We start from the raw sequence: 27,286 nt of genomic DNA, 5'->3' as shown, positions 1-27,286 counted from the left end.
TCTTTCTTCTTCTACTCTTTTTAAGACCTCTTCATTAGTTATTTTATCTGTTCATTTGATTTTTTCCATCCTTCTCCAAATTCACATCTCAAAGCTTTCCAGAATGTTAATTTTTTCAATGTCCAAGTTTCAGCTGCATAGAAGGCAACACTCCACACATAACATTTTATTAGTCTTTTCTGTAGGTATCTATCCAATTTACTTCTGAATAAATTCCATTTTCTATTAAAGGCATCTCTTCCCATCGCTATTCTCGCTTTTATGTCACTTTTACATCTTCCATCACTGCTAATAACACTTCCTAGATCAGGGTTTCCCAAACTGTGTTCCGCAGAACACCAGTGTTCTGCGAGAAATTCTCCTGGAATTTGTCATTTTAGTTTTCTAAGCATTTTTCATGAATAAATATTTTATAGTGGAAATATTCTGAGGAGAATAATATTCGTGAATATGTCGAAAAGCTCAGGCCCAGAATGCTTAATAACATCTGTGTAGCAAATGTTATTGACCAAGCCATGTATTTTTAAACATGGAAGTATTCATGAATTATCGTTAATAATAATAATAATCCTATGATGATACATGGCCGTGAGTCCCCTTTACGTGGAGGTACGGTACTATCTCAGTCCCTCCAAATTTTATCCGGGATCCGGAACCGGCATAGCTGATGAATCAGACCTATGGCTGGGTCAGTATTCCCGACTGTGTGTTTAGTCAGGAACACATGTCATCCATGTGTGTTCACTGGACCGGTTTGCCTGCTTGCAGGATGAAAAACCCCAGATAAACTGGTGGAAAAAACCCTGCTGTCCACGTCCAAGACCGGCTAACTTGGCTATGGCTGAGGAAGATTCTTAAGCTGCTCGTGTCGTCGGTGGGAATCGACCCTAGGACACTCCTTCCCCAGGCATATGGTTGCGAAGCGCATAGCCACTAAGCTAACCACGCAGGCATGAATTATCGTTCATTTTCACACTTCAAAACCTTTCAACATTCGGGAAAGGTAATACTGTTGTTTATGACCAACCATAAAAATTGCCTGCAAGCAGATTATAACAATGGGCAGCGTATCTTCTGTTCTCAAAACTGAAGGAAATGACATCTGTGTATCAAATGTCAGTGACCAACCACATATTTTTAAACATGGAAATATTCATGAATTATTGTTAATTTTAATACATCGAAATCTTTCAACAATCGGGAAAGAGAATACCGCTGTTTATGACCAATCATAAAAATTGCCTGCAAGCCGATTACAACAATGGATGGCGCATCCTCTGTTCTCAAAACTGAATGAAATAACATCTGTGTTGCAAATGTTAGTGACCAATCAGCAAGGAAGTATAAAGAAACTTTTTCCACTAAAATTGAAGATCAAGGTAGTCTGTAGTCCGTGCGGTTAGCCTAGTGGCTTTGCGCTTCGCAACCATATGCCTGGGGAAGGAGTGTCCTAGGTTCGATTCCTGTCGGTGACGTGAGGAGCTGAAGGATCTTCCTCAGCCATAGCCAAGTTAGCCAGTCTTGGGCATGGACAGCAGGGTTTTTTCTCCAGTTTATTCTGGGGTTTTTCATCCCGCAAAGCAGGCAAACTGGCCTCGAGAACTCAACACTACAGGCCATAGGATACACCGGGGCATAAGGCTGACCACCTTATCCTGTAAACGGAGTGAGGTCTGATGATCAATGGACCCTCGACACCGCAAGGTAAAAGAGGGTATAAGGAAGATGAAGATGAAGGTAGTCTGTATCTGGTTCTCAAATCTAGTAATACTGAATACTTTCTTCACAAGTTCATGTTGTAGGATGAAAGTTTCGAAACCATAGTGCCATAATTTTTTAAAGGAATAGGCCTTCAGATTTAAATTTTAATATGAATAAGAGACAAGGGACTTATTTAATTTTGGTATTAAGAAATCTCTTATTGAAAGTGTTTTTGACGCAACAGATAGTGAGTCATCCACCACTATCTGTTGCGTCAGGGGGAAAAAGGAAGGAAAAACTACCAGCACACAGGAGAAAAAAGTGTGCATTCACTCATAGTACTTATAATAATATTATACATTTGGAAGTTTATTTTGGACTTGGTTAGACTATAATAAGTTTACATATTAATTAAATTAGGGAAACAAAATACACATGTTAAAAATATTATTTTACTGATTAATAATAAAATAATAACTTTATGTTTCAACCCCTGTATTGAGGTCATCTTCAGAAGGATACATTCAGAAGTATAAGAACAAGCTACATGCTGTTGCACACTACACAAGTAAATTACATCTAAGTTGTTAACTAATTTCTTAGCCTGCCCTCTAGTGGAAAAAAAAATAAATAAAATTAAATTAAATTAAAAAAAAAAAAACTACAATAAACTCAGCTAAAGTCCTCATGTACTAGGATTCTTCTGGAATTATACAGTTATATTATGATTATCTTCTGGATTTGTACAGGTTGCTATTGAATGTTCAAGGGGAAAAAAAAACAAAAAAAAAACACTTCACTAGGTCTTGTATTGAGATTTTTCTTTGTGGTTGCTATGAAGGTTGTAGATGGGTCCTCCACATTCTTGGAATTGTTAGACCATCATTTTTATTCAGATTCGGATCATGTTTGAGCATTTCACATGCTTCCTTGAATTTCCGCTCAAACCAGGTTTTGGTGCGGTGTAGGGACTTTGTACCTTTCCAGTCAATTCTGTGGTATGTTTGGAGTGCATGGTCAGGAAGGCCGGTTTTTCCAAAATGGAGGTATTTTATGTGACGTTTGTGTTCATCCTTTCTGATTGGGATGGTTCGTCCTGTTTCCCCTATGTACGGTATGTTATATGTGCAATCTATTTTGTAAACCCCTGGGTGGGCTAAGTGTGGCAGGGGATCCTTGGAAGAATTGAGTAGGTGCCTTAATTTTGTCGGGGGTTTGAAGGTGGTTTTGATGTTGTATTTGTGTAGTGTTCTGTCTATTTTTTCTGAAATGCCTCTAACATATGGTATAGCAATAGCATTCTTGAAATCTTTTTTGTTATTAGTGGTATCTTTGTGGAGGATCTTGTGAATAGTTTTTATACTGTATCCATTTTTTATAAAGGTATGTTTGATGGTCTCATATTCATTGTTAAGAGCTTGTTCAGTTGAACAAATGGTTTGAGCTCTGTGTTTAAGGGTGCTTATAACCCCTAGTTTTTGTGTTGGGTGGTGATAGGAAGTTTTGTGTATGTATTGGCCTGTGTGTGTAGGTTTGCGGTAAACTGAGAAGGAGAGACAGCCTGAAGGAAGACGTGTGACAAGTGTGTCTAGGAATGGAAGAGAGTTGTTTTTTTCTATTTCAATGGTGAATTGGATGCGTTTGTGTTGTTTGTTCAGGTGGCTAAGGAATGTATCTAGTGCTTGGCAGCCGTGGGGCCAAATGGCGAAAATATCGTCGACGTATCTGAGCCAAATTTTGGGCTTTAGGCACGCCGATTCTAGAGCTCGTTGCTCAAAATCTTCCATATAAAAGTTCGCTATTTGGGGGGGAGAGTGGAGAGCCCATGGCGGTACCTTCTTTTTGAAGGTAAAAATTGTTTTGCCACACGAAATATCGTGTGGCAAAACAACAAAAGAGCGGAGTACGTGGGCAAAGAGGGCCGTGATGTCGTGTGGAAATATGTTCTGTAAGAGTAGGATAGTATCATTTGATTGGGACATTGGTGAAATGGGATGTTACGTCAAAGCTGACTAATAGATCTTGTTCGTTGAGTGTAATATTTTTAATTTTGTTTATGAATTGTGTATTTTTTATGTAGGAAGGGGAATGACCAACCAATTCCTTGAGTGTGGCAACGGTATAATAAGTTTAGTTTAATCCTTTATCCAAGTGTAGGAAAACAAAGTTTGCGCCTGAAAATATCTTCAGGACTGAGGCAAGGTGGTACATCTTTTGGCAACTCGTAGCAAAGGTGGACCAAGCTTTCATCACTCCTTGTCTTAGTATCTCCCATAATGCAAAGCACATCTCCTTGTGGACATGTATAATGCTATGCATTAAGGGAAGGGCCACTACCCAGACCGGTTTCGACCTTTATTGAGGTCTCGTCGGTGGGAGGCAGACCCAGAAGTGGTGATACCAAGGCAGAAGCAATAGAGAGGTCATATTTACCTATACAGATGTACCACCTTGCCTCAGTCCTGAAGATATTTTCAGGTGCAAACTTTGTTTTCCTACACTTGGATAAAGGATTAGACTAAACTTATTATAGTCTAACCTAGTGCAAAATAAACTTCCAACATCTTTCTCTAAATCCAGAGTAATTTAATAATAAGGTGGTACACCCTCTGGCAACTCGTATAGGTAAATATGACCTCTCTATTGCTTCTGCCTTGGTATCACCACTTCTGGGTCTGCCTCCCACTGACAAGACCTCAATGAAGGTCGAAACCGGTCTGGGTAGTGGCCTTCCCTTAATGCATAGCATTATTCATGTCTGCAAGGAGATGTGCTTTACATTATGGGAGATACTAAGACAAGGAGTGATGAGAGCTTGGCCCACCTTTGCTACGAGTTGCCAACCGATGTACCACCTTGCCTCAGTCCTGAAGATATTTTCAGGCACAAACTTTGTTTTCCTACACTTGGATAAAGGATTAAACTAAACTTATTATAATATTATACATTGTTGGTGATCAGAATGGGATATGTCAATGAAAATCAGCACAAATTAATTTAATGATGCTTATGATTTAATTGATGTTTAATTAATTAATAATTAATTGTTTATTAATGACTTATTAATATGACTTATTAATTATTAATTAATACATTACAAAATAACCAAGGTGTTCCATGAAAAATTTCAGGATTTGTGAAGTGTTCCGTCGTAGGAAAAGTTTGGGAAATGCTGTCCTAGATATTTAAATGCTTTACTTGATTCAATTTTTTCCCCATTTATTCTGATATCCATATTTGCCTCTTTCCTTGCTATTTTCGTTACCTTTGTTTTTCTGATGTTAATTTTCATTCCATAATTGATACAAGATTCCAGTAATCTGTTCAACAGATGTTGTAGTCCTGTTTCAGTATTTGATAGTAATGCGTTATCATCTGCGTATCTTATTGCAAATATCTGTCTGCTTCCAATCTTTATTCCTTCTTCCAAATTCTCCAGTGCTTCTTTTAACATTGCTTCGGAATACATGTTAAACAAAATTGGTGACAGAGAACAGCTTTGTCTTAATCCTCGTCCAATGATACCTGTTTCTGTTGTACCATATATGTCTCTCATCATCATGGCAGTTTGTCCCATATATAGTGAAATAATTAGCCTTCTGTCTTTCTAATCTATACCAATCTTTTCCATTACTTCCACCATCTTATCCCATTTTACAAAGTCAAAAGCTTTTTCAAAATCTATATAACAGATATTAACTTCTTTATTCACTTCCAGACTTCTTTCACTTACTATTCTTAACAGTCCAATCGCATCTCTTGTTCCCCTACCCTTCCTGAAACCAAACTGTTCTTCTCCAAGAAATTCTTCCACTTTAGATGCAATTCTATGTGTTAAGATTCTCATAAGTATTTTTGATGTATGGGAAATGAGACTTATTGTTCTAAAATCCTTGCAGTTCACTGCATTACTTTTCTTTGGTATAAGTATAAATATTAAGTTCATAAAATCTTTTGGTAGTTCTCCTTTGTTATAAATTCAATTTATTATTTTGGTTATTTCTTCAGTTCCTTTCTTCTGAAGTTGTTTCAGGAATTCTGCAGGTATTTCATCTATTCCTTCTGCTTTTCCACATTTTAGTTCTTTAATGGTGATTCCTACTTCTGTCTTCAAAATCTCTGGATCTAGATCATCTTCATTTACCTTCTTTATATCTTCTAATGGCAACTCATTTAGGTCTATTTTCCTTGCCATATAGATCTTTAATGTATTCCTTCCATCTCATTTGGATTTTATCTTCAGTTATGATTTCTCCATTCTTATTTTCTATGCCTCTAGCTCGAATTCCATTTCTCTTGTGATTCATGCTTCTTGCTTTTACATATAAAAGATCTTACCTTCCCACTCTCTCATAATTTTCCATTTCTTCACATTGTTTTTTAAGCCAATCTTTTCTACTTCTTTCTGCTTCCCTTCTCAATTTGTCATTCAGGGTTCTATATTGTATTTTCCTTTCTGGGGTGTCTTTATTTTTCCATTTTCTTCTTTCTTCCATTAGAGAAATCATCCAAGGTTTTTTTATTCTTTTGGCTCTTACATATCCAATTTCTTCTTTTACAATCTTCTTTATTTTCTCTTTAACTTGTTCCTATTTCTTTTCTGGATCTTCAGTTTTGAAAAAACTTGTTTCCTCTAATTCTTTCTCCAATCTATTTCCAAATTTCCTGGTATTTTTTAATTTCTCTAAGTTCCATTTTTTCCCTTTTCATAGCTTCTTTAATTTTCTTTAGTTTCACATTTATTTCTATGAATAGTAGGTTATGGTCAGAGTAAATAGCAGCTCCAGGATATGTGCATACATTTTTTACACTATTCTTGTATCTTTGCTTTACTATAATGTAATCAATTTGATACCTTTCTGTATCTCCTGGTTTTTTCCATGTGTATAATCTTCTCTTAGTTTTTTTAAACCAAGTATTTGTAATTATTAGCTTATTTTCTTTACAGAATTCCACTAACTTTTCCCCTCTCTCATTTCTATTACCTAGTCTGTATCTTCCTACTACACTCCCATCCTTTTCTTCTCCTACAACTGCATTCCAATCTCCCATTATAATCATATAGTCTTTTCTTTTTTCTTCCTTAATTAGTTCTTGTAATTGTTCATACATTTCCTCTATTTCCTCATCTTGAATGGTCACTTGTTGACATATATATACCTACATTATTGTTATGTCCACCAGTTCAGCCTTCAATTTTACCACCATAATCCTGTCATTCAGACAGTTTATGCTAATGTTGCTCTTTGCTGTTCTTTTATTAAAAACGAGTGCAACTCCTTTTTTCTTTTTTATCTCCACCCGAGTAAATTACTCTTACTTCTCACTATAAAAATCACCTATTTTTCCTTTGTCCATTTCTTGTTTGAGATTTTCTAATTTTCCACATCTGTTCATTGTTCTCACATTCCATGTTGTAATTTTGATTCTCTGACGATCTTTCATTTTCAGTTTGTTTATAGCTTGTTTTAAGTAACTTTTAGAGGATTGATCGGGAGGAACATCAGCCCTTGAAGCATTCATATTTCCTGATATTGTATCCATTCCAGCGTGCACCTTCTTTTCCTCTCTGTGCCAAGAGACACCACCTTGGTTTGCCGGGCTGGTAGCTGTCCCCTTATAAGTTCTATTCATTGCTACTAAAATTTTCAAGGGATATTAGTGGAGTGGTTTCCCATTGCCTTCTCCACCACAGTACTCCAGCAAGTACTAGTAGAGCTGCTGCCATCTACCAGCTAGAGTAGAAGTTTGGAAAAGGAGAGACACTCTTGAGCCTCGAGTACTCTAATACCCATGAAGTAAGCAAGAGTTAGCCAAGTGAGGCCATATAGGAAAGAATATAGAAGGAACCTGACACAAGTAAGTGGAAGCAATGTCAATCTCAGCTCGAGACCCCGTTGCCACTAACCACGTACTCCAAAGATAGAAGCCCCTGGGGATAATTTATAGTATAACCAAGTGGAAAAACTTCCAACAAGTATCTCTAATCCAGAGTATTTTAATAATAAGTTGTGTCACCTTTTGACAACTTTTGTGTAAGCAAACAAAGTTTGCACCTGAAATATAATCAGGACATGGCAATTTATAGTATAACCAAGTGGAAAAACTTCCAACACCTATCTCTAATTCAGAGTATTTTAATAATAAGATGTGTCACCTTTTGGCAACTCATATATGAAAATATTACTTCAACCTTAGCATCACATCTGGTTCTGGCTTCCACTGATGAGACCTTAATAAAGGTGGAAACCGGTCTAGGTAGTGACCCTTTCCATAATGCATAGCATTATACATACCTGTAAGGATATGTGCTTTGCATTATGGGATATTAAGACAAGTGATGTGAAGTCATTAGCTTCTGTATATTAGTTGCCCTGTCCTGATTATATTTCAGGTGCAAACTTGGTTTGCTTACACTTGGATAAAGGATTAAACCAAGTATATAATTTCTTGGTATCTTTAATTTATAGTATGACCAAGTGGAATAAACTTCCAAAAATTCTTACATATTTTTATCTTACCAACTCTACTTTATAATAGATTCAATGCTTTTCTTGAACATCTTGAATATTTTTTACATTATTTCTTATAAGGCCATCTTCATCATTACTGGCTACATTATATATCACTCTCCATATACTATACAAAACTCATTATTACCAACATGGGTAATAACGAGTTTCGCTTGCTGAACCTCTCATCTGTCATTCCTTTCCTGTCCTTAATTAAATTTTTTTATGTATTAATGCAGCATTAGTAGTTTAATCTTTCTTTTGCAAATGTCTTTAGGGTGGCAGATGATTTTATCACCTGATGTGAAAAATTCTAAAGTAGTTTGAAAAATTCGATATTTGGTCATCTCTAGAGCACAGTTTTGAAGGTTCTGACTCTTAGTAGACCAACAGTAGACCAACTATTGTTGGTCTACTAAGAGTTTCAAGATTACTGTTACTGTTACTAAGATTACTGTTTCCACTCTCCAGATCCAGATACATCCTGCAGATACCTGGATCTTGAATACCTGTTACAAAAATTATTCATGTCTCAAGTTCCTCTGTTCAGACTTCTTCATCCAGTATTCAAACTATATTTTTCCATGAAGTATTCCAAGATTGTCTAGGTGGGAGGTGGATCATAAGTGTCTTGAAACAAAACTACAGTTTCATTTACACTCTAAACTGAAGCCCACAAAAACTGCAAAACAATCGTTAACAAAGCTAATTATTAGCTGCTTGTTTACTCCTCAAATGCAAAACTTCAATCACTCTACTTGTCCTCCTTCCTAGAAAGCAAATCTTATATATCCTCTTATTCATCATACCTCTAATAATAGAATCCTCATACAGTGCCACTCTTGAAATTTTTTTTTTTCTTCTCCTGGCTGTGCTTTGTCTGATTCTTTTGCACCCATTCATTTCCATCTACTAATAATGTAATTTCATATCGCAAATGTTTTACCTCTTGCACACTGTTAATGCATTCACTTACTTACATTTACTTGCTTACCGTTATTCACCATTTCATCACTATTATGTTCGTAAACATCCTGATCTGTAGGCCCATTTATTACAGATCCACTTTTTCATATCTCTTATTCAACCTTTCAATATACACATCCTCAAACCCCCCCCCCCCAAGATACACACATGCTACATGCCTGACAATGAACCATTCTCATGAATTCCATGGCACTTGATCTATTCGATTTATGAGCTACATGAATGCAGTGATCTCCATTTTGGCATCTGTGTGTGTGTACTTTCATGTGTACTGACAAATTTTCAATTAAGCACCTCTACAAATCTAACATGACTAACAATGAAAAATCATATACAATAACTCACACTAAACACTATTTGTAATCAAACTGCAACTCAAATAATCATTAATAAACTTCCTCACATTTATTTTATATTTAAAATTTGAAGCCACTAGAAAACATGCTCATATTTTACTGAGTGCTACTGTAAGCTATATAAACTGTACTAATGCAGGCATGCTGAAGAATTAGAAGAGATAAACATTTGAAGGATAATAACAGTGAAGAAAACATTTGATTATGCAGTTATGGAATAATGTTTTTGCATGGAATGTGATAATTTTTTATGAATCCCCCTAATTAAAGGATACAAGGTTACGATTATTATATGGGTATTTCCATGGAGTCAAAGACTCATCACAGAAGACCCGCATTAACTATTATTCAAACAATACCTATTATACCTCCCCTTAAACTTATTCACTGTTGGGGGATACCCACAACTACCTCTGGCAATCCATTCCATTATTTCACCACTCCCCAAGCAAAGAACCTGGCCTACACTTCCTTACTAACCACATACTTACACAACTTTTAGGGGATTCAGAGATAAGTGACCAAGCTGGTGACAGAATGTAGAATGCTCCCTATGAGGATAGGCTGAAAGTGTATGGGTTGCAGAGTTTGGCTGACAGGCAGATGAGAGGGAACATGATAGAAACTTAATAAGTTACTATAATGATTCTATGAGATTGACATGAAAGAAATTTTTCAATACATGAAGAATAGAGGGAAAGCAGTACCATTAGCGTGATAACCTGATATTTTGCAACATTAAACTGACAACCATTATCATTCCCGTACACTGCCAATTTTTTTTTAAAGCATCCTGCAAGATATCAACATCACCTTTATCAATAATTGTTCTTCCCAATTTTTTTATTGTCAGCAACGAATTGAATATCCTCCTTAAATCATTATCAAGATGTTCACCTTGATTCTGCTACACTATATACTACTCTGGTGTCTGTCTGTCTGTCATTTCCCCCCCCCCCCCTCCCATCCATGCTGCCATCAGCCCCATATTCATCACCATTTGTTCCAGCTTATGTAAGTTTTCCATGCTGTATTCTGTCAAGTGCCTTTGTAAAGTCCAGCAGTATCATAGTGTAGCCATTTCCTTTATCTAATTCTGCTGTCACTTTATTATAAAATGTGAATAAATTACTAAGGCAGGATCTTCCTTTTACAGAACTGTGTTATCCTGTATAGAGTATACCTATTCCTGACTTTTTCCTTTAATTAATTTTTGTGATACTTTACCACCACTCCAACGATCCTAATTGGTATCTCTGGTTTCAGGTAATTATCCCTTAGTAACTGTACAAATTCCATCTTGCCATGTGACCTTTCCTCCTTCTAATCTATATACCCATAGTTAGTCTCCCATGATAATTGCTCGGCCTGCATTCATTGTGCTAATCTGCCAATGCTTAGCATACACATCTTCCTCTTAACCCCCAGGTCTATAGCAGCAACCAACAATATATTTTGTCCTATTGGACTCTACACCAGACAGCCTCAAATGAACCATTTCCCTCAGATCTACAGTCCTTTTCCCCTTCTATTTTTGTTGGTTGAAAATAGAGTATCCCTTAAATTCTATACTTGTAGCTCATCATTCTCTGTCAACCAGGTCTCACTGATGCTGATCATTTTCAGGCAAGTTGAGCTGACCAATACCAGCAACTCCTTTCCTTCATTTCTGATACTTCTGGATTTGTGTAGCTGCATTACAGCATCTACACAAATGCAATAAATTAAAGATGCCCAACAGTTATATTCTTGGTTTAATCCTTTATCCAAATGTAAGCAAACAAAGTTTGTCGAGGAAGTAACTTCAAGACTGGGTAATTCATATATACAGGCTAATTACGTTCACATTACTTGCCTTAGTATTCTGTAATGCAAAGCACATATCCTTACGGACATGTACAATGCTATGCATTATGGGAAAGGTCACTACCTAGACCAGTTTCGACCTTTGGGTTTCATCAGTGGGAGCCAGACCTAGAAGTGATACCAAGGTTGAATGCAGAAGTCATATTTCCTTATACAACTAGCCAAAGGTGTCACACCTTATTGTTTGCTTATACTTGGATAAAGGATTAAACCATGAATATAACCAAGTAGAAAAACTATCAACATCTTTCTCTAATCAGAGTATTTTAGTAATAAGGTGTGTCATCTTTTGGCAACTTGTATATGAAAATATACCTTCTGCATTAATTCAACCTTCATATCACTTCTGGGTCTGGCTTCCACTGATGAGACCTCAGTAAAGGTTGAAACCGGTCTTGATAGTGACCCTTCCCATAACGCATAGCATTATACATGTCCATGAGGATATGTGCTTTGCATTATGGGATACTAAGGCAAGTGGTGTAAAGTCATTAGCCTCTATATACGAGTTGCCCAATCATGAAGTTACTTCACACACAAACTTAGTTTTCTTAAACTTGATGAAAGGAAACCAAAAATATAATTTCTTGGCATCTTTAATTTATAGTATAACCAAGTGGAAAAACTTTTTACACGAATGCAAGATAAGTACATATGAAGCCCCTGGGACCCACAGTTACCCTTACATAATGTCATTATCAGCCTGTTGAGATTTGAAACCTGGAAAACTGCACTTAGCTGTTCATCATGGAGGGTGTTCCATTAAAGATTAAATTTGATAAGATTATGATATGAATTACCAAGAGGAGAGGTCGCCTCACATTGTCCTAGGAAATAGAACTGGTTAAGAAAAGATCCAGAGTGAGTTGAGAGGATTGTCTGATATTCTCTTTTATAGTTGAACAATTTGCTTAAGAGCTATAGGTCATTTCTTACAGCAAATAGCTCAGCCTTTCATCCAGCTTGCTCATTAAAATCAGAAAAAAGGAGCCAGTTGAAGTTTTGGACATTAAAATCTCTAAAGATGTTAAAGTCTCTTCTGTATTGTTAGAGTAGTTGGATTGTAGGAAACAAGTTTTGAGATTAAGAAGTCAGAGGTTAGAGCGATTTCAGGGGAGTGGTATAAACATCAGATGAATGATGCATAATGGGAATAAGTACATTTTACGCCAGTGATCTTCAGAAAGAAGAGGATATTGAAGATTTGGCATTCTTTGGCAAGAAATATTAGACTACACCATGGCATTTAAGGTGGACTGTGGTTGTTGTGTTAGTAATTTAGGGTTCAGTCAAAAAACAGAGATCAGGTTTTCATGTCTATAAGTAATAGTGCACATCATTAAGTTGGTGTTTATGCCCTGAATGCTGAAGTGGATGTGGAAGAGATTTTTTTGTAAGATTTTTTGAGTTTTTTTTGGGAGATTTTTTTAAGGGAGGGTTTTGTTTTATTTTAACTGCAGTAATACTACTATTTGAGTACTGTAATGTAAAGTATTGGGGGATGGGGTGAAGGACTACTGAACATGTCGCCTATACAGAGAGAGCATTCAGTCTGTGCCATGACATGGCCCTTGACAGTATCCCCTGTAAATCTCAACATGTTGTGCATACTTGGAACAATCTGGTAGTGTACATGGCAACAGGATTATGTGCCATGCGATTGATGAATCACTTTGAATATGGAGAAGAAAGACTCTAGATCTCTCCACAGTATGTTTGAAGAATGAGAGAGGTGCAGATAAAAGCCAGAACCCCTACTTCAAACACAGCTTCAGGATTGCAATAAGCAAGGTAGTGGCAGTGTTTCACTGTGCAATAAAGACCATTTATCACCTAGTAGGACTAGTTGACATTTCCTCCAACTAGGAAGACATTCTTTGATAGTGATTTATTATATTAGTTCTGTTTTTTGTTAAAAATGTCATAATTATATATATGCTATTTTAAAAAAATCCCTTATCGGTATTATTTGTTATGTTCATTATTTGAGGCTAAGCAATGCCTTGCTGTGCTTTATCAACATTTGTCTCTACTACACTATCTGATCAAAAATATCTGGACACCCCTTTCATAGTAGTGGATATAGATCACTACCACCATATGGTACTGTTTATTGTTCAAAAATTATTAACATAAGAAACCTAGTTACTAGAAGATAGAGATATGTGCACATAGGAATAGGACTGGTGTGAAATGTTAATGATAGCAAAGAATCATCGAGTCTATCCATCACAAGTGGGAATTTATCAGTAGGTTTGCTTGGGACTATCTGTTATAAAGTAGAAGCAAACATTAGTAGCATGCTATAACCTTGGATGCTAAGCAAACACGTGGAAATACGTGGGCAAATTAATTTAGTGAGTGTGAAGTATGAGAAGTCATCATAAATAGTTTTTAACAATGGAGAAGAAATAATATATATAGACATTTAGGAAACCCTGTTGATTTAAATTTTGGACCTAAAGTGACCCAAATTATGTTGCTGACTTCATGCTAAACATTTGTAACACATTCTGCATTTCTTTTTTAAGAGTAAAATTAAATTAAACTTGCCAAGTAATTATATTCTTGTTTTTATCCAAGTGTAAGCAAACAAAGTTTGCATGTGAAGTATCAATCATCACGACTATAGAGACTGAAGACCACACATAGGTTGTCTTAGTAAGAGTGAAATGTTTAAAATGTAAAATACTTGGCATGGCAATAAGTGCTTCAAATATGGAAATTAATTTATGTAATTATGTATTAATAATTATTCATGGAATTATGCAGGAAGTGAAGGAAAATAAGAGGGTACCTTTCAGTGGCATGAGAAGTATAAGGTTCAGACTAGAAAGTAGAATGTGAGTGTAGTGTAAAAGAACAAATAGACATATGAACGGAGATTGGCTGAATCATCAAAACATATCCTACAGAATTTTGCAGTTATGTGACCAGAAGAAGAAAAAAAAGGTAAATATGGAAGACTGAATTTAGTTGCTGGAGATGGTACACAGGTGATATGGTCACAATTCACATACACTCACAAAATACTCACTGAACATTCCCACTATAACTTCAGTTATAGTGGGAATGTTCAGTGAGTATTTTTTGAGTGTACTTTGAGTAAAATGTTTTTGCTGCATTGTTCTGTTGGGAATTTTATAAAAGAATTTTCATAAATTTTCATTCCTTGTATTTGCATACTTTATTCTTGTTACTTTATATTTCTTTGCCATTATTCCATTCCATTATCCAGACAATTCCCAATTTCCTGTAATATCAGATTGTGAGGACAATTTGTGAAAATATACCATGAAGCTCATTATACAAGAAAAAAAAAAGAAAATAAAAAGGAGGATTAATGGTTAAAATACAGAGTCGAAAGGCTTCGATTTAGCATAGGTAAGATAGTAAAATGGAGGATATTATGAATCGAGACATATTTTATGGCTAAATATCTTCCATTTTGCTAACGGATTAATTTTTTCATTGCCTTTTTTTACAGGAGATTCCAAGATTTGACTATTTCATATGTTCAACTTTTATAACCCTTCCCATAATTTGACTGCATGATCTCTACACTTGTTTGACTGTGAGAAGTGGTTAAAAGCACTGAAATAAAATTAAAACGCTGAATTTGAGTATAAAAAAAAAACAGAATTTAATAAATATAAGTATATTTAATAATTAAAGGCAAGTAGTGTGAGTGATGAGAACAGGAATTCAAGCTGGAACAAAGAAATAAGGGGAGGATGAAAGTTGGGATGATCAGGGAGAGAGGTTGGTAAGGGTTAGGATTCAGAATTAGGAATAGGGAATATATTTCTCCATTCTGTCATGATATTATGGAAAAGATTCAACATCATTTTTTTCTGGAACACATTTTGGCCAAATATTGGACTCCTGTGCAGTTTAATTTCATAAAATATGTTAAATTATTTCATTTAATGAATTTTCTGATTTTAGAGGATGGCCAACTGTGGACTTGTGGATGGAATGGTTATGGTCAGTTAGGCTTGTGTGATATTCCTGTAGCTGATCAGTTTATTAATGTTCCACTTCCCTCTGGAATTGAAGCAAAGTCTGTCAGATGTTCTAGATGGACTACATTAGTTAAAGTATCTACTATTTAAAAAGAAATGAATTTGCAGGTAATATTATATAGCAGTGATTGGTTTTAATATTTTGATTAAAAAAAAATATATATATATATATATATAAAGGGGTGCTTAAGGATCAAAGCTGTATTACTGAGAGGAGACTGCCACGTAGCCCTTCAAGGAATGCAGAGAACTGACCAGGGCTTCTGACCTAATGACCAGTCCTCACCTTCTCGTGGTGCATCCTGTTAGGTATCTACCTGGATACTGATGAAATGAGGATGGGCTGGCAACTTGGGATTTAGTCGACCAAATTGTATTCTTATTGGCTTAACCACAAGTAAAATGATGGTACAACATGACAGAATTTCATGCCAGCTGGAACATCACCCGGTTAAACAAGGCCCTTTGTTTTTGCCAGGGAATCAGGATGAACACCGAAAAGTCAGCTACTGGAACAAAGCCTGAAACACACCCCAGCTCAACATTACCAGAGTTCAAGATTGGTATTATCAACCTAAGAAGCTTGAATGGCAAAGAAATGGAGCTAGCAGAAGAATTGAATAAGTACCAGATTGACAAAATAGGGGTGACTGAAACAAAAAAAGACAAAAACTGGTGAGATCCTTCTAAGCAATAAATAGAAAATGTTATATTCAGGAAATGACAATCAAGGAAAAGAAGGAGTAGCCATAGTATTCAACACAAAATACGAGGCTAATCTTTTTGAATAGTGAGCAATATCAAGTAGAGTGATGTGGGCAAATATCAGAATGGGTAACTGGACAATGAGACTTATTTGTGTCTGTGGTCCCACAGAAGGTTCTACTAAGGTAGAAGTGGAGGAATTTTTTGAGGCTTTAGAGAAAACAACTGACACAATGAAAAAGGAAAAGTTGGTCCTTGTTGGCGATCTAAACAGCAGAGTAGGAAATGATTGTCAGGCAAAGAAATATTTCAGGAAAATTTGGAGAAAAGAGCAAAGCTAATAATAATGGCAAATACCTGTTGGATTTCTGCTCAGGACATGGACTGGTTATTACTAACTCAATGTTCCAAAATAAATATGCATAAATTCACATGGAGAGAAGGGGCAAGGAATAAGAAAGGTTTCATTGATGCAGGACACTAGAGTGTATAGAGAATTTGAAATGCACTCTATACACTATTCTCTATAGCAGTGGTTCTTAACCTTTTCAAAGTCATGGAACACTTTTGATTATAAGAAAAATTTGGGGAACACCAAAAGCATTAGGGTAATAAAACTAACAATAAACATATGCATGGACTTGCCTTTTATAAAAATAGAACTTATTTTAATGTGATACTTGAGCTTGTCAGCTTTTAGAGGTATTAGCAATATCAGGTCTAAGATGTGATATAGCTACCCTTGTATCTTTGTCTATATTAGTAAGTCTTTCACTCTTTTTATTTTTTATATGGGTAATATTGAGAAACCAAGCTCACAAAAATATGATGTTGAAAACTGTAACAAACTTTTAAGTGCTCTTGTGGAGAGAGCTGGGTATTCGGCATGGACAAAATTACAAAATTCCTCAAGAGTTATTTCAGAGAATTTGATTTTTAGTGTACGATCCGTTGACAAGGTAACCTAATTGTTCTTCTTCTTGTAACGAAAATTCACAACTCGATGTATTAACTGTGCCAAATGGATTTCATATCCAGTCATAATTGTGTGTATTTCAGGAAGGAAAGTAACTTGAAAACTTTTCTTCCAATATTGTTAATTGTTCTGTTATAACGGAAATAATTCCCTTGACATTTTTGTTCAGAGTAGCCAATTGTACTCAGAACTGTGTCATGTCACATCTTTCACTGGAAGAGCACTTGTAACCAGTTCGCAGAACACTGGTTAAGAACTACTGCCCTATACACCCTAGTGTCCTGGTGCAAGACGCTTGAGTGTATAGAGAATTTGAAATTGGAAGTGATCACCATTTAGTCTTGAGTAGGATAAAATTGAATTTCATATTGAAAAGAAGGACATGTTAGAAAGTTTTAAAGCAAATAAAAGTTGAGCAGCTCTCAGATGTGAACTGTAGACTAAACTACACAAACATTATTCAAGAAAAAACAAAAGAGTTTGAGAACAGGAACCAAAAACCTTGAAGATTCAGTGACAAATCCTGAAGAAAACATTGATTGATTCAGCCAGTAGGAATGTGGTGAGGTTGTCTGCAAGGTTAGTAAAATGAGAACTCCATGATGGACACAGGAAGTTGAAGAGGCTGTGAAGGAAAAGAAGAAAGCATATTGAAAGTTCCTGGTGAATAAGTCAGCTTGTGCTCTTAGAGAATATAGAGATAAATGTAAGAAAGCTAAACAAAAGTCAAGGGAAGACTTTGGCAAATACATGGAAAATAAATATCAGAAAGATGGCAAAATATTCTGGAGGCTGTTGAAAAAGTTAAATGGAGGAAAGAGTGCTGTAAAAGGAATTAGAGATAATAAAAGTGACATGAAAACTGGAGAAAAAGATATCCTTGAAGTATGGAGTAATTACTGTGAAAAATTGCTAAATGAAACAATTAGTAATAGCACAGTGGTAAAAAAAACACTGACCAGGCATGCAATCAGGAACACATATCCATATTTAAAGTAGAAAAAGCCATTAAAAGCATGAAAAATGAAAGGCAGCAGGAGTAGATGATATTTGACCAGAAATGCTCAAGTATGGAGGTATAAAAGTCTTACAGTGGCTGCAGTAAATAGTTCAGAAGGCCTGGACAGAGGGATGAATTCCAGATGATTGGAGTAGAACTCTCATAATACCCATATAAATAGGGAAATAAAACTGAATGTGAGAATTACAGAGGCATTTCATTACTGAGTGTTCCTCGTAAGGTATATGCAAGTATACTTAAGAAATGGTATGAAAATTAGCAATAACAAGACAAAGAGAATGAAAATAGGCAGAAACATTGAAAATATCAACTGCATCGTGAATAGAGAACCTATAGAACAAGTAAAATTTCAGCTACTTTGGTACAATTTTTAGTGAAGATTGTAAATCAAATATGGCATTAGGCAACGGAATCAACAAAGCTAGTATGGTAGGAAATCAACTGAATAAATTTATATGGAATAAGCAGGAAATAAAGTCAAAAAACTAAATTAGCTGTATATACCCTCTGTCCAAAAAGAAACTGAACTTTTGATAGAAAATAAAACACAGGCCAATTATAATTATTCAAATCATTTATTTCAATCAATATACTCTCCTTCAGCTTCGATACAGCATTTGGCATGGTCAATTAATTCATTAAATGAGTTTTTTATATCGGTTTTTGGAATACTGTTGAGGGGTGTCGTTGCTGTCTTTTGAATGTTTTCAATGGTGTCATATCGCTTTCTTTCATCGGCAAAAGGAATCAAAAGTGGAATGAAGAGAAAGAAGGCACAGGGTGCTAAATCAGGTGAATATGGCGAGTGATCGAACACAAAAACTTGGTTTTTGCTCAAAAACTGTCTCACAATGTTCAAACAATGAGATGGTGCATTATCGTGCAAAAGTGACCAGCTGCGTGCATCACGATATTCATGCTGTACTCGACGAATTCTCGCTATCAGTCACTTCAAAACTTCAAGATAAAACTCACCATGGACCGTTTGGTCAGGCGGAACAAGTTCCTTGTGGATAATGCCCTTGGAATCGTAGAAACAAATCAGCATTGTCTTTACTTTTGAGCTCTCTAAGCAACTTTTTTTCAGATGCCCCTCTTCTGGTGGTCTCCACTCAGCACTTTGGTGCTTTGTTTCGGGCACATACTCAAAACATACTATGTTTCGTCACCAGTAACGATCATTTCAAGGAAGTTTGAGTCCTTAGAGAGTTTTAATGAGGTCCTTGCAGTGTTCAATTCGATACATTTTTTGGTCGTTGGCCAACTTGTGGGGAACAAATCGCGAATTCAATTTATGAAGGCCCACTCTTAGTCAAAATGTTGTGCACAGTTCATTTTGGAATCCCAATTCATCTTCACTCAATCTCACAGATGATTTTGGGTTTTCTTTGAAGAAATACGGGTCGCCGTAGCACGTGGCGGTGAATTTGAGCTGTGCAGAAGAAAGTGATTTTTAATCGGTGAATAGTCCGCTTTTTTCCCTGTTTTTCTACATTTTTGAGTGCTAAATTGTTTCTCTGAATACGAGTGTACTTCAGTGGTTGTTTTTTGGAAGTTAGTTGCTGTCGCGATATAATATATTTTGGTACCGTCGGAATCGAACGCGTAACGGTGGAAGACAAAACGAAGCTAAGTTACTGTATTTAGTTATATTTCATTTTATTTAATTATATTTAGTGCTTAAATGTTCTGATGTCTGTACTTTTTTTTCCTCTTATTTATTAATTGAATAATTATTAAAGATTACGCTACTTGGCAGTAAGGAATGATGGTGGATTCAGCAGCAGTCACAAGTGGCGTAACGACAAGTCCTCCGCCATTTAAGAACTCAATTATTAGCAATATCATAAGGGACTTTGTGGCATGCAGTACTTGCGGCATGTATGCGTCTCGGGAATTACATATGTGGCTTGTTAAAGAGAGTGGAGAGCGTATGTGCCCAAAATGCAGACAGTTGGAGGAAATAAGTACATTAGATATATCGATATCCGACTTTGTTGCTCCAGGAACGGTGAATGAATGTAGGAAGACAAGTAGGGTGATAGGAGAGAATGAGAAAATAATAGTTGATAGTGTGGAAGGTGTGAGTGACTGTGAAAGTTTAGGAGATGGTTTTGTTTGGGAGAGTGAATTTAGATTAAGAGTGACTGGCCTGCAGAGGGAGATAGATGAGTTGAAAGAGGAGGTGGAATGTCTTGTGAATGAGAGCAGAAGTATGAAGGATAAGATTAGGAGAATGGAAGAGATAAATGCAAGGCGAATCAGAGTAGGAGAGAGAGAGAATTTAGGGAGTATGAGTGAGAGGTATGGGGGTGCTAGAAGAGGAGAGAATGGAAACAGTAGAAGAGAGGGAATGAGAGAGAGGTATGGGAATGCTAGCAGACGAGAGGACGGAAACAGTAGGAGAGACGGAATGAGAGAGAGATATGGAAGAGGAGAGAATGAAAACGGTAGGAGAGATGGAATGAGAGAGAGATATGGAAGAGGAGAGAATGGAAACGGTAGGAGAGATGGAATGAGAGAGAGGTATGGGAATGCTAGAAGACGAGAGGATGGAAACAGTAGTAGGACAGACAGAATGAGAGAGGGATATGGAAGTGCTAGAAGTGGAGAAAATGGAAACAGTAAGAGAGAGGGAATGAGAGAGATGTATGAGAGTGCTAGAAGAGGAGAGAATGGAAACAGTAGAAGAGAGAGGTATGGGAATGAAAGAAGAGGAGAGAATGGAAACAATAGGAGCGAGGGAATGGTAAGAGGTATAATGTATGGCGACTCAATGATCCGTGGTGTTCAAGATAGGATGCGTGAGGAGTGTTTGCCAGGAGGAACAATAGAAAGGGTGGCTATGGCAATTAAGAGAGGTGAAAGGGTGGATGAGATGATTGTGATGGTAGGAATGAATGACTTGAGTGGTAATGTAAGTCGGGCAGCGAGAGATATGAGATTTTTGCTTGAGACTGTACAGAAGAAGACAGAGAGAGGAAAAATAGTGTGCATGTTGCCTAGGTATGATAATCATGAGCTGAGCAGAAGAGCGGTGATATTGAATGGCATAATAGCGAGAATGTGTGACAAGAGAGGACTGGTATATGTGGATGCTTGGAGTGCGTTTGAGGAAAGAGAGGAATTGTATGTGAGAGACCGTTTACGTTTGAATGAGGAAGGACGTAGGCATCTGGAGAGATTGCTGTTCTGAACGAGTCAGTGTGTCCCAGGGAGGATGATAACAGGGGTGGCCTCTTGTGGGAATGGATACTTGGGAGAAGGGAGACAATGTCAGGTAACACTGAGCCCAGTGGAGTCTAGAAGGGATAATGCTGGGTATAGAAACAATGGCATTTATATGCTTTATACTAATGCCAGGAGTATCCGGAATAAGGGAGAGGAATTGGTGGCGCAGATAGCATCAGCCTGGCCAAAAATTATTGCGATCACTGAGACATGCTTGACAGAAGGGGATATAACAACAGGAATAGAAGTCGCTGGGTTTAGCATTTTTCATCAGGATAGGAGGGGAAAGCGTGGTGGTGGGGTACTGCTTATGATAAGTAATGACCTATGTCCTCTAAGAGTGGAGAATTTAGAAGGAAGTGAGACAAATGATTTTGAGAGCGTATGGTGTGAGGTAGAGGTACGCAAGACAGGATATTTAGTGGGGTGTTGCTACAGACCCAGGAGCACAGAAGATGGGGACCAGGAGATGTTTAGACAGCTAAGTTTGGCAAGTGCAAGAAGAATGATTGTTATGGGAGATTTTAACTTCAGTAGTATAAATTGGAGAGAGGAAGATGCATGTAGCAATAGTGGAATGGAATTTCTAGAATTCTTGAGGGACAAATGTCTTAGGCAACATGTAACAGAGGGAACAAGAGGTTCAAAAGTTTTGGATTTGGTTATAGCATCAGAAGAGTTGATAATAACTGAGATGACATCTCTCCCACCAGTTGGAGAGAGTGACCATATGGTGTTGACTTGGAAAGTGAATAGACATGCAGGAGTATCAAAGAGACGGGAACTTATGTGGAATTATAAGGCAGGTGATTATAATAGTCTTAGACGTCAACTTCGGGAAGTTTCATGGGGGGAGGAATTGGAAGGCCGGGATATCACTAGTGCGTGGGAAATTGTGAAAGAATATTTGTTAATAGCAATGGTAAGTTGTATACCACGAGTGAAGAAGAGGACGCAATTTGGAGTAAAGTGGATGACAAACAATATTAAACAGGAATTGCATGCGAAAAAGAGGCTATGGAAGGATACATGTGAAGAGATGCATGAGGAATATAAGACACAGGCCAGAAGAGTGACTAGTGTGGTAAAGAAAGCGAAACTGGAATATGAGAGGAGATTGGCCCTAAGATCCAAAGAAAATCCTAGGGAATTTTTTAGCTATGTGGCCAGTAGGAGGAGAAATGACTGTGGAAGAATTATATTGTGGGATAAAAATGGGAATAGAGTGACTGATGCAGAGGACATAGTGGGATTTTTTAATGAACACTTTTTTGGAGTATTTCATCCTAGAGGAGTCAGTTTTAATGCTAGAGGGATAGGACTGGTTCGAGGTCTGGAGGTACAGGAGGAGAGTGTGTTTCAGATACTGAGTACTCTGGATGTCAGTAAAGCTGTGGGACTGGATGGTATTTCACCAAGAGTTTTGAGAGAATGTGCTAGGGAATTGACAGTGCCTTTAATGTGGCTTTTCAATGAAAGCAAAGGTGCCCAGGGAATGGAAGGAAGGTAAGATAGTGCCATTGCATAAGGGTGGTAACAGACTGGAAGTGTCTAATTATAGGCCAGTCTGTGTGTCATCAGTAGTTGTTAAGATCTTGGAGAAAGTAGTGAGGGACCATATACAGCATTGGGCAGATGAGGGTAATGTTATCTGTGAGAATCAACATGGATTTGTGAAAGGACACTCTTGTTTTAACAATATGCTACCCTTTTATAATAAAGTTACAAGAACATTAGATGAGGGAAAGGCATATACTGCAATTTTCTTAGACTTGGCGAAGGCATTTGACAGGGTGCCACATGATAAGCTGATATTTAAGTTGCAGCACATGGGTAGGATTCAGGATTGGCTGTCTGATAGGTATTAGAGAGAGTTGTGTATGGTGGAGCAGTTTCCAGGAGGCAGAGGGTTACAAGTGGGGTCCCACAGGGCTCAGTACTAGGACCTATATTGTTTAACCTTTATATTAATGACAGCCAGTGGATTGCAGGGGGGATATTCAGTTGTTTGCGGATGATGCGAAGCTGGGAAGGATTATTAGTAATAGTGCAGATGTGGTAGCCCTGCAAGAGGATTTAAATAAGCTAGATAGATGGGCAAATGAATGGGGGTGTTACTTTAATGCAGCAAAATGTAAGGTCTTGAGGTTTGGGAAACATCGATGGGATGCTGCATACTCTATGGGAGGAGTTATACTGGAGGAAGTAGGGGAGACAAGAGATCTGGGTTTGATGATTGATAGAAACCTGAAGTTTAGGGGACATATTGCAAAAGTGGTGAAGGTAACACAGAGGATTGCTGCAATTATGAGAAGGACACTGACCTGCAGAGATAAGAGGGTTATCATTCCGTTATATAAGTCTCTGATCAGACCACACTTGGACTATTGTTCTCAGATTTGGTCCCCAGGATTTGAAGCGGATAAATTAACTGTGGAAAGGATACAAAGACGGATGACAAAGATGGCTTCAAGACTGTACAAGGATAGTTATGAGGATCGGCTGAGAGAAAGTGGACTGCAGAGTTTGGTGGATAGAAGAAGGAGAGGTGATATGATTGAGACTTTTAAACTGTTGAGAGGTGGTTACAGGGTTGACACTGGGGAGTTTTTTCGCTTGGTTGAACAGCGGGAAGGAGTGATGACAAGAGGCCATCCCTTGAAGTTACGAAAGGAAACTGTGAGCAAGAGGGTAAGGAGTGGTTTCTTTGTGTGGAGGGTGGTTGAGCCGTGGAATGCATTGCCTGATGGAGTGGTGGGAGCGAGAACGGTCATGAGTTTAAAGAGTGGTATGATAGACTTTGTGTTTCTCAGGGGAGGACCTCCCCTTGATGAGTCTTGACAGACTTTATGTCTTAGGAAGGATCTCCCTCGATGAGTCTTTTGACTCCTTGGAGGCCTGAATAATAATAATAATAATAATAAAATCACACACTTTTTGGATGTTAACTTCACTCAGTTCAGTTTTTGGATGTCCCTGCTTTTCGTCTTCCTCAAGCATCCCACGACCACTTTGAAATCGGTTAAACCACTCGTAAACTTGAGTATCGGATAAGCATTCATCACCATATGCTTTTTGTAGCATTTGATGCGTTTTGGTAAAACTTTTACCAAGTTTAACACAAAAGTCAATTGCAGCTCTCTGTTTGAAACTCATTTTTCGACCGTTCGTCCAAATCAAAACACTGTCAGTCTTGGCACTATAACTTGAATTCTAATGAAACAAATGTCATAAACAGGTGTCACAACACTAATGAAGGGTTGCTGCTTTCAACAACAAAAAGTTACAACAAGTGGTGCCACTAGTTTCTTCTATGTTCGAAAAGTTCTGTTTCTTTTTGGACAGAGGGTGTACAAGACAGTGTTCAAACTAGTTTTAACTTATGGATCTGAGAGCTGGGTTAGAAATAAAACACTAGACCAAAGACTAGAGACCATATATATGAGTCCTGTGAAAGATTAAGGGTGTGAAGAGATGGCATCAGTGGCAATATCATAAAATCAAGGATATTATGAAAGAACTTGACTTTTTTTAGCATCCAGGAATGTGTTAGCAAAGCTAATCTCAGGTGGTATCTCAGAATGGAATAGGAAAGATTAGCAGAACAAGTGTTCTCTGCCAGATTTGCAAGAAAAAGACTCGGAGGATAACCAAAGTATAGGTAAAAAGTGCCTTAGTAAACAGAAATATATGATCTAATGTTGGAGTCTTGACAGATTACAGATTGATTTGGAGGAAAATTGTTGATAGGAAGTTAGTAATGATGTAAGTTCTTCATGTAGTACACTATCATAATATCCTGTTCAACCCTCCGTAGCGCAATTGGAAGAACGACGGTACATTGCAGCCTTCGATTGGAATAGGCCTAAGTTTGATTCTCGCTGCGATGGGAGGAATCTTTATCTTGACGATTTTCAATCGTAGGTGAGTTAGCTGATCTCATACGGAGGTAGCAGGGTTTTTTCTCCCGGAAACTCGGGTTTTTCATCCCGCATACAGACAAATCGGCCCTTCAGAACACACGCAATTTACAGACATAGAATACCAGTTGTGGTGGTGGGCGGTAGATGGCGTTGATGGAGATGATTTGTAGTAGAGGTTCGGTGTAGTGGTTGAGACAGTTGTAGGTGTCCTCCCACAATGAGTCTTCGGACTCATTGGAGGTGTCAGGAATAATAAACCCTTGAGGGTACTATATCAGCAATTTCTTGATGATGATGATATAAAAAAACTATATTTAAAACATTTAGTAATACTAATTAGATAAATTAAGCAAAAGGGATTATTTGTTCTTAAAAATAATTAAGAAATCTTTTTATTAAAATAACACAATAAATGTTTATATACATGGTTGATATTACATTATTAGTATGATACATGATAATATTATTAATTTCATTTTTTTAGGTGTGGTGGGAGGGATTACTATACTGCAACTGAAATCTTTTGTAAAAGCAATATATAGTATGTATATACCACTGTGGATGTTGATTCTAATTCTTGCCAAGAAATTCTTGTTTCATCCATATTTATCAAAAAAAAGCAAACAGAAACTTGTGTTACAATGCGAAGCACATATCCAAGTTATGAATGTTACTTATGTTATAGAAAGTCAGACAGTTTAATTTTTACTGTGATATTTTGTGAGTTCAGGTTTCTCATTCTTGGCCTTTGTATAGTATAGCAATTTTTCATTTTACATGGTTGATGTATTTCATGAAAACATGTTAATCGAAATATAATAAGCATAAAAAAAAATTGTAACTCATCCATGGACTTTCAAAATCTATGCTAATTTTTTTTTTGATACATTTGTTTCTATTGTTTTTACTGCCAGTATAACTATAAAGGATTGTAAAATGTTTTTAAAATATTTACAAATGATATAATAAAATGTATTTAAAAGAAAATTATGTGAAATATTTGAACAAAGTACTTCACACTGACTTTTGTTTTTTTTTTCCATATGTGTATACATCTCGCAGTAACATAATAAATTTAGTTTAATCCTTTATCCAAGTGTGAGCAAACAAAGTTTGCACCTGAAAGTATCTTCAGGACTGGGGTAAGGTGGTACAACACCAGGAAACTCGTTACAAAGGTGGAGCAAGTTGACATCACTCCCTTAATGCATAACATTATACATATCTGCAAGGAGATGTGTTTTGCATTATGGGAGATACTGAGATAGGAGTGATGTTAGTTTGCTCCACCTTTGTAACGAGTTTCCTGGTGTTGTACCACCTTACCCCAGTCCTGAAGATACTTTCAGGCGCAAACTTTGTTTGCTCACACTTGGATAAAGGATTAAACTAAATTTATTATATTCTAACCAAGTGAAAAATAAACTTTCAACATCTTGCAGTAATAGCTCATCGATTTGTCTACATTCCAGTAGATTTGTATACAGTGATTAAGGTCAATATCCATAAGTTGTTCTAAAGTTTCAGCAGCTTCGAAACAACAGTCTAAATTCTTTAAAATTATGCCCTTTGTTGGTACAATTTCTTCTGCATGGCAGTCATCATATGATTACCATGCATAAGAAAATGACCTCAATGTAATGAGGTTATCATCACTCAATTCTTCTGAATACGAGTTTAATAATTTCCAAATATTTACTGAATCAAGCAAAGGTTCACACTGTTGGTGAGCACTATTTTATGTTTTCTATATACAGCATACTAATTTGTATGGTTTCAGTTAAATTTTGTTTGTAAAATTTATATTTGTAACCCTTTTTTTTTACTATTACTATTATTACGGGCAACTCCAGGGAGTCATTAGACTCATCGAGGGAGGCCCCAAATCATATTCATCACAACTATTTGACATTCATACAGTACCTATCATACCTCGCCTTAAACTCATTCACTGTCACAGCATCCACCACAGACTCAGGGAGC

General features: G+C 36.8%; 1 protein-coding gene across 3 annotated transcripts in view; it reads left to right on the top strand.

The window, feature by feature from the left end:
- Positions 1–26,269, top strand: part of LOC150099871 (RCC1 domain-containing protein 1-like) — a 165,256-nt gene extending 138,987 nt beyond the window's left edge. For all 3 annotated transcript variants that reach the window (XM_090403863.1, XM_090403861.1, XM_090403862.1), the window contains 2 exons: positions 15,371–15,555; positions 25,788–26,269. In XM_090403863.1, coding sequence (XP_090259989.1) covers positions 15,371–15,537 — 167 coding nt within the window. In that variant the 3' untranslated portion in view covers positions 15,538–15,555; positions 25,788–26,269. The remainder of the gene's footprint in view (positions 1–15,370; positions 15,556–25,787) is intronic.
- Positions 26,270–27,286: the final 1,017 nt, after the last annotated feature.

Source organism: Typopeltis vanoorti, chromosome 14 (assembly GCF_054136105.1).
Source record: "Typopeltis vanoorti isolate ZY-2024b chromosome 14, IOZ_Tvanoo_1.0, whole genome shotgun sequence".
Lineage (NCBI taxonomy): Eukaryota > Metazoa > Arthropoda > Arachnida > Uropygi > Thelyphonidae > Typopeltis > Typopeltis vanoorti.
The sequence above is the reverse complement of the archived record's forward strand: the minus strand, read 5'-3'. Positions and strand labels throughout refer to the sequence as shown.